At 37.1% G+C, this 11366-nt stretch overlaps 1 protein-coding gene across 1 annotated transcript in view; it reads right to left on the bottom strand.

Moving 5' to 3' along the window:
- Positions 1-3440, bottom strand: part of LOC150077295 (uncharacterized) — a 198754-nt gene extending 195314 nt beyond the window's left edge. Inside the window, exon 1 of the mRNA XM_090385847.1 lies at positions 3395-3440. Within this exon, the coding sequence (XP_090241973.1) occupies positions 3395-3440 (46 nt within the window). The remainder of the gene's footprint in view (positions 1-3394) is intronic.
- Positions 3441-11366: the final 7926 nt, after the last annotated feature.

Here is an 11366-nt window from a genome sequence, read left to right on the forward strand (position 1 = left end):
AATAACAGACCCCCAGATTTTAATTTTAATACAGTATATGAAAAAGTATCCAGTTTTTCAAATTGTGCTTGGAGCGTACTAATGATTGCACTTTTACCAGTATATTTCAATGCTTATTAATTTAATTACTTGATTTTTTTTAATAATAATTGAAAATTTTGTAAATGTTGGTTTTTTTTTTTTTGGCCACTAAAATACTCAGTTTAAATAATTAAAATAATTAGTTTTAATGGGGAAAAAAAGTTTATTAATTACAGTTAAATTTAGAGAAAAATGCTGGTAACATAAAAGGGAAACATGAAACAGTAATATCTGCCAAATTTAAATTTATGGAGGCATTAATTTCAAAAACACTTACCTAATAAATTAAACCAATATTTACAAAAAACACTGAAATTAACATACTTCATTGAAAAAAAAATAATAATAATAAATAAATAAAATAATAATAAAATAACAAATTTCTATTAATTCTGCCCATGTTTATAACAAATATTATAAACATGAAATACAGTAACTTTCAGTATTCCAAGGTTCTTTTGACATTCTTTAGATGAATATTCACTGGGGTTGCTGATTTACTGTTCGTGGCTATAAATCCTACTGGAATTTCTCTTACATTCTGGAATAATACCCTCACAGTGAAGAAAAGCAATGTTTCACTATGTGACCAGCTGTATACTTGGCCAGGTACAATGGAGTAATGTAAACAATATCACATCACCTCACAGGCACACTCAGTTTACACAAATTGAACAAAAATATAAACTGACAAAAAAGCAGCACATACAAGACTAAAGTCACTATTAAGAAGGTAACAATACTAATCCTAAACCAGTGAGTCATCAGGATTAATATTTTCCCACTAGGCCTGTCCAGGTGACAATGATACTACCATCAGGTTAATGCATAGCAGTTTCCTTAAAAATACTGCTAATTATTAATGGTTTAACTTCCAAGTATACAGTAGTTACAATTATTTTCCATTGAAATCCAGTCAAAATAGCCTCAACTTAAAAGAAAAAAAAAAAAAAAAATGATATGTCATTTTTGTATTTCCAAAGACAAAATTAAAAAATAATAATATAATAATATTGCAATAATAATTAAATAAATTATAAAATAAATCTGATAAATATTTAATTTAATTTAATTAATATAAATTTGATAAATATTTAATTTAATAATTTAATTAAATATAAATTATTTAATTTATAAAATAAATTTTATAATTTACTTAATTAATATTGTAATATTATTATATATATATTTTTTTAATTTTGTCTTCGGAAATAAAAAATGACATCTCCATTTTTTTTTTTTTTTTTTTTTTTCTTTGAGGCTGTTTTGACTCTGAATTTGAATGGGAAAAAATAGTAACTACTATATACTTGGAAGTAAACTTAACTCCTAACTCCAAATAATTATTAAATTATTTGTAGTTAGGAGGGTTCTGCTGTTCTCTCTTATGTATGGGTTTTTTTTTTTTTTTTTTTGCAGTCAACATTTCAACATTTTTTCAAACATTTTATATAGTTTAATGCAATGGTCTTAATAGTTGCAGCCGAAAAACTTTACTCTAACAACAAGTTGCCCTAGTACTGCACTACTTTCAAACAAACAGCAGCATCAAAAGTTAATCTGCCAATTATTTAAAAGATAATACAATGGTTAAATGGCAACTTAACTTCTGCTGACACATCAACATTGCCAAATGGTTAATCTGACACATTATTTAAAAAAGCATTAAAACAATCATGACCAGGCACAATTTTACAAAAGACACACTAACACATTAAGCTCCATGCATCAACCAAGAAGCAACTACCCTAGATCAGCAAAGAATTCAGCATTGATATCAGAATGGAATTTGGTCTAGACATATGCAAGACCCATGGATTGCATCAAGGGAAATTAGTCGGCCAAAACTACCAGCTGCAGACTGGTAAAGAGATCGAACCATGACAGAGGAAGAGACCTACAAATACCTGGGGATGATGCATTAAACTAAACCGACCATATCATCATTAATCATTTTGGGAAAGCTTGAAACTGATATTTCAATATTCAACATTCTGCACATTATATAATGTGCAGAATGTGGACCTAGAGAGAGAGAGTAGTCTCAAGTTTGTAATGATTTGTAGTTTGTGTGTGAAGGCAAGTAGTCAATTCCAGAGACTGCAAGTAACCACAGTATATTATAAAAATACGGTTAATAAAGGATAATGAAATGCTTTTTACTGCAAGTGATATTTATTAATATACTGGGGTCCAAAAGTCAAGTTAGCATTAGCATTAGTAGAGGCATATGATGCAAGAAAGCAAGCTTATGCAGCATCCAGTATCAGCCAAAAAAAAAAAAAAAAAAAAAAAAAACCCTTCCACTTCACCCCTCTGTTCATTCAAAATACCTGTCCAGCTGAGCCTTAAATTTATTTAGGCTATCAACTTCCACAACAAGGGATGGAAGTCTGTTCCACCAACCAACTACCTGCTGGCTAAAGGCAAATTTCCGCACATCTATCCTACATCCATCTTTCCTCAATTTGAATTTATGCCCTCTCAGGGCATAAATTCAAATTGAGGAAGTTATAATGACAACCTCTAGAATATCAAGAAAAATGTATAAAAATACAAAAATGAGCTTCATATAAGAAATTAAACAGAGCCAACAAAGCTTGTTATCAAAATAGCCTTAGTACTGATCATGGATCTCTCATAATGTGACACTATCACAAATGATTTGGAGATAGATACAAGGTTTAAACCTGGAAAGACAGTAATAAATATATAAGTGATAACTTGAAATCTTTGAGTTATCGCTTATACATTTCTTTTACTGAAAAGTATTATTATAATTATTAATTAGTTAATAAATAATTATAATCATGATATCATGATTACCCAATCAGACATTTAATAGGAGTATAATCAACCCTGACAGCCAACCACCTCTCACAAATGACTTCTTGTGCTGTTTCCAAGGTTGCTGATTAGGCTCCTTTACAAAGAGTAGATCTAAATGCAGGAGAGTTTTTGAAGGAGGTTAACATACCTGATTCATCTTATTAATCATAGCATGCTGATTTGGTTTCTGTTCTCGAGATTTGGTTAACCACTCAATTTGAAGAATATCCTCACTTCAAATAAATATGTTAACCAGATGGGTCCTTTGTGGAAGAGCAATATTACCTGTGAATATGAATTCATGGCCTATGGCACCTCTGAAAAGCCTTGCATAGGGCTCATGGACCTCATTTCTATATATATAATTTTTTTTTAATACTCCAGGAAAACTAAAAAAAGTTAGAGGAGTTCACAAGATTGAAAGAATACCAGAACACCTCTGTGTTTGGGAGTCATATAGGTTGGAACCAAGGTCAGCTCAAACACATCATGTTATCTTCACGTTCTAACCCATTGGCTACAACAGCCATTTCAGCAGCCAAGATGCCTCCCATCAAAGATGTGGAGATTAGTGCAGCTGTTCATCATGATCTCCAGACCTCAGTCCCTTTCCCTGATGTTAGTATTCCCTTTCCCTGATGTTACTGGGGTGGAGATACATTTCATATTTTCACCACGCTGAAAAACACAATGAGAATCAGTTTATAAAATGCATTTCAGCTTATTAGTAAAAAAATATATTAATCCTATTGAGACTTTGTGGGTCATCTTGCATAAAATCCTCTTTCCTAAAACCTGATGATCTATCCAATTTGTCTTGACGCTTCTGTTCCTCTGGCCACTGACATATCAAGGAGGAGGACTGCCCAGGGGCAGACTGGGTCAAAAATTCTTACCGGGGAAAATCTGTAGCGACCTCGTACTAGTGTTATGGCCAAAATCACGCCAGCCTCCTGCCGGCTCACCAGGGTTTCCCTAGTAAATTTTATGGCCAGTCCGCCCCTGGGACTACCCAACTTCTTTCTATGACATCTCTCACTAAGAGCCAGATAGCAATCATCTTGAGGTATTGTAACTCTTTGAATATTCTGAAATTGATTTGAAACAATCTCAATCGCCCCTGATACTGTCCTAAGATGGAAATTTTAACATTCTGATACTAGAAACCACTGTCTAAATCTTGTACATGCCAACATTGCACTCTACAGAAAGAGAAAATTTAATCAGATGCATTCTATGTTCTGTTAGATTAAAAATGAGTAGTGCTTTTGTAGTGCGCACTTTTATAGCTTGCCTGATCTGAATTTTCAAGAGCTTGAAATTGTATCAACATCCACAGACTAGGCATAATTATTTGAATACACTAAGTAGATGTTTTATTACTTATAAAATTTATAAAATTTAAGGATTTTTTGTTGCATTTATATTTAAAACTAGTTGTTCAGTTGTTATTTGTGTTCATTTGATAAAGTATTTAAAATTTTTCATACTTGGGCTCCAAAATTCCTGAATAATGAATGTCAGAATCAGAGGGAATTCTGCCATTATTATCAGTGTTAACTGAAATTGAGATTTCGTTTTCCTTTTTCATACCATTATTTAATGTAATACGTATCATAGCATTTAGGTATCTCTTGGTTTAGTATTCTCAAATTAAATTAAATTTAAACAGAAATTATGTCTCAGGCTAGAGCAGTAAAGCAAAAGGCTCAAAATAGCAAGAGCACTGTGGCACTGGGAAGGACTGAATGGGAGCAGTATACTCCTACAAATCATGTCCTAACAAAATGTGTTAATTGCTCAATGTTCACATACAATCTGGAATGGGACATTCCAGATAATATTCCACAAAGACATTCCCTTTGGAATGTCATTGTGGGTGTTTGTGTTCAGTGAAGAGTGTTAGGAAATAAAGTGTGTACTCAGCATTCTGATGGGCATTTCTGAGAGTTTAAATAGCAGGATTGATGCCTTCAGAGGAAATAAAATTCGGGCCCATCAAGTTCTCCACTGTCTCAACCTCAATGTCAGAACTACTACTCATGCATCAGACAACAAAGAGGAAATCCCAAAGACAAAATGGAATGTGCTGATCCTGCAGATGGTAGTTATTGTCAGTGACTCAATTGCCAAGGAAACTGGAAATATATTGTGCAAAAGGGATAGGTGGAACAGGGTATGTCTACCAGGTGCAAAAGTTGATATTGTTGTACACATTGACACTAACAGAGATCTGAAAACTTGATTAACAAGTACAGGATAATTAAGAAAAAAATTCAGGGTTAGAATTCAGTTTTAAAGTGTCTGCAATTTGCCCCAGACACTTTGGAAGAAAGTACATGATGAGAGTTTTTCAATCAATTCGGCCCTGCAGAAACTGTGCGAGGTTCGTTGATTAGAATTTTTCTCAACGTGATCTGGGCTTGTTAACAGGAGAGGCTATTTTTACAAGGATAGGATACACTTAAACAGAAGGAATGTAAAAGTGACTTGTGCACTGTTTCTGTTAGGACACGCAGTGGCCTGGAAAGAATGGGGTCATGGGTTGCAAGGCCTGCTGGAGATCCTCATGGAACTAACAAATATATGGGATGTCAGAGGTTCAGATTGTCTTATTAACTTCCCAGATATAGACTGGAACTTGTGAGTTGGTCACTCACACTAGCAAGACTTTTGTGGATTTATTGGATGACTGTTTTCTACAGCAGCATGTTCGAGAGGCAACAAGAGGGAATAATACTCTTGATTTGATTAGCATTAGCATTAGTAGAGGCATTTGATGCAAGAAAAAAAAGCTTATGCAGCATCTGCCAAAAAAAAAAAAAAAAAAAAAAACACCCCACTTCCACTTCACCCCTCTGTTCGTTCAAAATACCTGTCCAGCCGAGCCTTAAACTTATTCAGGCTATCAACCTCCACCACAAGGGATGGCAGTCTGTTCCACCAACCAACCACCCGCTGGCTAAAGGCAAATTTTCGCACGTCTATCCTACATCTGTCTTTCCTCAATTTGAATTTATGCCCTCTCAGGTGATTATTCTGAGCTAGAGGAAGAATCCCATCAGCATTGAGCATGCTCAAACCATTCAAGGCTTTATACACCTCTATCAGATCACCTCGCTAGTGCCTAGTCTCCAGACACTGTAATTTGCAAAACTTAAGCCTTTCTTCGTAAGAGCACCCCTTTGTTCCATTCACTAATCTTGTTGCCCTTCTCTGTACTCGTTCCAGCAGCTCTACATCCTTCTTGAAATGAGGCCTCCAGACCTGTATACAGTACTCTAGGTGTGGCCTGACCATTGCCTTATACAATGGAATAATCACCTCCTTATCCCTGCTGGAAAAATTCCTGTATATCATTGACAATACTCCATGAGCTACTCTTGCAGCCCGTCTGCACTGCTCAGAGAACTTCATATCTGCCAGCACAATCACCCCCAAGTCCCTTTCATTCTCTACCACTGTCAGTGTAGTACCACAGAGTTGATACATTGCTCTGGGGTTGCTGTTTCCCATGTGTAGTACTTTACATTTGTCAATGTTAAACTTCATTTGCCACCTCTCAGCCCATCTGCTCAACCTTTCCAGATCCTGTTGCAGCAGCATAGTGTCAGTAGTGTCCTTGACAACCCTGCCAACCTTTGTATCATCTGCAAACTTGGACATTAAGCTTGATATACCATCATCAATATCATTTATAAATACAGAAAACAACAATGGACCCAACACTGAGCCCTGAGGGACTCCACTAATAACATTAGTCCACGATGAGCAGTGTCCATTGATTACCACTCTCTGTCTTCTCCCCCTCAACCACCCCTTTATCCATAGCAGCAATTTGCCTCCAATGTCACACTGCTCCAATTTGTGTAGCAGTCTTCCATGTGCAACAGTATCAAAAGCCTTTCTAAGATCCAAGTATATAATATCAAAGTTATTCCCTGCATCCAGTTCTTTTGTGACTGCATCATAGTATCCAATCAAGTTGGTCAGGCAAGACTTCCCCTTAACAAAACCATGCTGTGTCTGAGCTATAACTGAAGCCTTGTCTAAATGATCCTGCAGTGCTTCTTTAACCAGTGCCTCCATTAATTTTCCTGGAACAGAAGTTAAGCTCACAGGTCTATAATTACTTGTGTCAGCCTTTGATCCTCCTTTGTGAATTGGGGTCACATTTGCACATTTCCAGTCTATGGGTACCTCCCCTGAGTCCAAGGAAGCTCTCATAATTATGGCTAAGGGTTTGCTTACTTCCTTTGCTGCCTCCTTTAATATAACTGGATAGATCCCATCCACCCCGGGTGCCTTTCTTGTGTTTATCTTCAACAGTTTCTCCTCCACTTTACTCCCAGTTATTTCAAGATTCTGTAGCTTACTGCTAGAGTTGAATACACCTCTGGCATTCCCTTTGCTGAATAACTCCTCATGTGTGAATGTCGATGCAAAATATTCATTTAGTTTGTTAGCTACCTGAGCAGGATCATCAACAGTTGACCCATCAATATCAAGTGGACCAATCTGATTCATCCCCTTCCTTCTAGAGTTTACATAAGTAAAGAACTCTTTGCTGTTTTTCTTTGCATCCCTTGCCAAGGATTTCTCGTAATCTGCCTTCGCCTGCCTAACCTCCTTTGTAACTTGGTTGCATATCAACTTGTATCTATCATAGGCTTCTGTGTCATGTGTTAATTTGTAAGTATCCCATGCATTTTTCTTCTCTGCCATATGCCTCATTAGTTCATCTGACATCCATTTTGGCCTAAACCTTGAACAATATTTCTTAGTTGGTATGTAAAGCCTAGTAGCTTCCAAGATAAGTTCTTTGAATGCTTCCCATTTTGAATTTGCTGTTGGTAACATCATCAGTTGGTCCCACTGTATAGAATTTAAATACTGTCTCAGTCCATCGTAGTCGCCTTTACTGAAGCAATAACCCTTCCCTTTACCCCTAATGGTAGTTACCTCTTTGAGTAAATCCCACTTCAGCACACTGTGATCACTGCCACCTAGTGGTTCATTTATCTGCAGATTCTTAATGCATGAAGAATCACTGCTGATAATCAAATCAAGAGTATTACTCCCTCTAGTTGCCTCCCGAACATGCTGATGTAGAAAACAATCATCCAATAAATCCACAAAAGCTCTGCTAGTGCGTGAGTAACCAGCCCCCAAATTCCAGTCAATATCTGGGAAATTAAAATCTCCCATTATAAGACTCTCTGATTTACTGGCCCACTCTATTTCCCTGTACAGTTCCTTATTATACTCATCAGAGTCATTAGGCCTATAGCACACTCCTACTCTCAATTTTGATCTCCCAATGCTTATGTCACACCAAACTGACTCGACACTGCACTGTCCAGCGATGTCCACTGGCTTCACTTCCTTGGTTTTTATGTGTTTCTTAACTAATAGCATAACCCCTCCCCCCTTCCTATCCTGTCTATCCTTTCTGTAGACGTTGTACTCCCCAAATTGCAGTTCTGCATCCCTTATATCTGTGTGACACCACGTCTCTGATATCCCAACAATATCTGCCTTTGATGTTTTGAGCAATACCTCAAATTCATCAAATTTATTTACTAAACTCCTAGCATTGGTGTACACGCAAGTATACCTGCACCTGTTTCTATTCTTAGCTACCCTAACACAACCCATGTGTTTACTTGTACCGCAATGGCTCCCAGCAGTCTCTGAAATACCATGCATCTTGTTTTTCAGGCTTCTGCTCATTCTAATAGAAGCAGTGCAAGAATCTCTTTCACCTCTGCCAGTGGCTACTGTCAATCTATTGGTCTTTGTCTCCCCCCAAGCTAGCAGTTTTCCACCCCACCTAACACTGCCTCGACAGCATCAGCAAATATTCTTGCACCCTTTCTATTTAAGTGTATCCCATCCCTGTAGAAGCAATCTCTCCTGTTAACAAGTACAGTCCAGGCTGAAAAAAATTCTACCCCTTGAGCCTTGCACAATCTTTCCAGGGCCGAATTGATCGACAAGGCTCTCATCATATACTCCCTCCTATCGTGTCTGGGCAGAATTGCAGACACTTTCAAATTCAACCCTAATTCTCGGCTTTTGTCAGCCGTGATTATTCATGCGTTAAGAATTTGCAGATAAAGGAACCACTAGGTGGTGGTGATTGCAGTGTACTGATCTGGGATTTATTTAAAGATGTTCTTGTTTATACTCTGGCATGACAACCACGTCAATGGAGTTTACAAAAAATCAATAAATACAAATGATAATCATATTTATCAGTCACAGGCTTGAACCCCAGTCTGCTCAAAGAGTGTGTACTTACTGCTCTCGTGCTCCTGACCACTCGGCTACGTCATGCCTGTAACTACCATCAGGGGTAAAGGGAAGGGTTTTTGCTTTCGTGAAGGTGACTACAGTGGTATCAGAGATTTCTTAAAAATTCTACAGAGTGCGACCAACTGATGATGTTACCAAAAGCGAATTCAAAATGAGAAGTATTCAAGACATTACTGTTGGAAGCTACTAGGCTTTTCATACCAACTAAGAAATACTGTTCAAGGTTTAGGCTTAAATGGATGTCACATTACCTCATGAGACACAGATGCCTATGATAGATATAAGCTGGTCTCTAATCAAGTCACAAAGAATGTTAGGCAGGCAAAGGCAGATTATGAGAAATCTTTGGCAAAAGATTCAAAGAAAAACAACAGACTTTTTTACTTATGTAAACTCTAGAAGGAAGGCAATGAATCAGATTATTCCAGTTGGCATCAATGGTTTGACTGTTGATGAACCTGCTGAGATAACTGACAAACTGAATGAGTATTTTGCATCTACATTCACACATGAGGAAGTCTGTAGGGAAGTGGAGGCCAGAAGCTTATCAAACTCTGGCAGGAAGCTAAATGATTTTGTAATCACTGAGGACAAAGTGGAAGAGAAATTGTTGAAATTTTACATAAGAAAGGCACCTGGGGTGGATGGGATCTATCCAGTTATACTGAAGGAAGCAGCAAAGGAAGTAGGCAAACCCTTAGCCATAATTATAGATGCTCCTTAGACTTAGTAGAGTTCCCCATGAACTCGAGATGTGCAAATGTGTCCCTAATTCACAAAGGGTGACACGAGTAATTATAGGCCTGTTAGTTTAACAGGCCTATATTTTTCCAGGGAAAATAATGGAGTCACTGGTTAAGGAAGCAGCGCAGGATCGTCTAGAAAAGACTGCAGTTATAGTTCAGATGCAACATGGATTTGTTAAGAGGAAGTCTTGTCTGCTGAATTTGATTGATTACTATGATGTGGTCACAAAGGAACTGGATGCAAAAAATTATTTTGATACATACTTGGATTTTAGAAAAACTTTTGATACTGTTGCATATGGAAGAATACTACACAAATTGGAGCAGTATGGCATTAGGGGATAGTTGCTACAATGAATAAAGGGATGGCTGAGTAAGAGAAGACAGAGAGTGGTAATCAATGAGCACTGATCTTCATGAACTAATGTTAATAGTGGATTCCCCATAGTTAGGTGTTGGGCCCATTGTTGTTTTCTGTATTTATCAATGATACTAATGAAGGTATATCAGGGTTAAGTCGAAGTTTGCAGATGACATGAAGGTTGGCAGGGTTGTTAATGACAGTAATGATAGTACACTACCACAAAAGGATCTGGAAAAGTTGAGCAGATGGGATGAGAGGTTTGTTTACTTTTGTCAATGTTAAATTGAAGTTTAACATTGACAAAAGTGAAGTACTGCGTATGGGTAGCAATAACCCAAGGGTAACATATCAATGGGCTGGTACTATACTCAGGGTAGTGGAAAATGAAAAGGACCTGTGGGTAATTGTCTATTCAGATATGAAGTTTTCTGAGCAGTGCAGACGGTTTGCAAGGGTAGCTCGTGGTGTCTTGTCAGTGATATACAGATATTTTTCTAGCAGGGAAAAGGAAATGATTATCCCCTTGTATAAGGCAATCATCAGGCCACACCTTGAGTACTGCATAAAGTCCTGGATCTCATTTTCAGAAGGATGTAGAGCAGCTGGAACGATTGTAGAGATGGGCAACAATATTCATGAGTGGAAAAAGGGTTTCTCTTACCAAGAAAGGCTTAAATTCTGCATATTGCAGCTTCTGGATACTAGGCACCTGAGAGGTGATCTAACTGAGGTGTATAAGGCTTGAATGGTTTGAGCAAGCTCAATAGTAATGGGATTGTTAAATTCAAATTGAGGAAAGACAATTGTAGAACAGACATGTGGAAATTTTCCTTTAGCCAGCGGGTGGTTGATAGTTGGAACAAACTTCCATCAGTTGTAGTGGAGGTCCACAACTTAAATAAGTTCAATGCAGAACTAAAACATTTGGAGTGAATGGATGGGTTAAGTGGGAAGGGTTTTTTTTTTTCTTTTTTTTTGGCTGATGCCATATCAGTTTGCTTTCTTGCATCATATGCCTCTACTAATAC

Source organism: Mastigoproctus giganteus, chromosome 12 (genome assembly GCF_048544385.1).
Source record: "Mastigoproctus giganteus isolate SK-2022 chromosome 12, ASM4854438v1, whole genome shotgun sequence".
NCBI lineage: Eukaryota > Metazoa > Arthropoda > Arachnida > Uropygi > Thelyphonidae > Mastigoproctus > Mastigoproctus giganteus.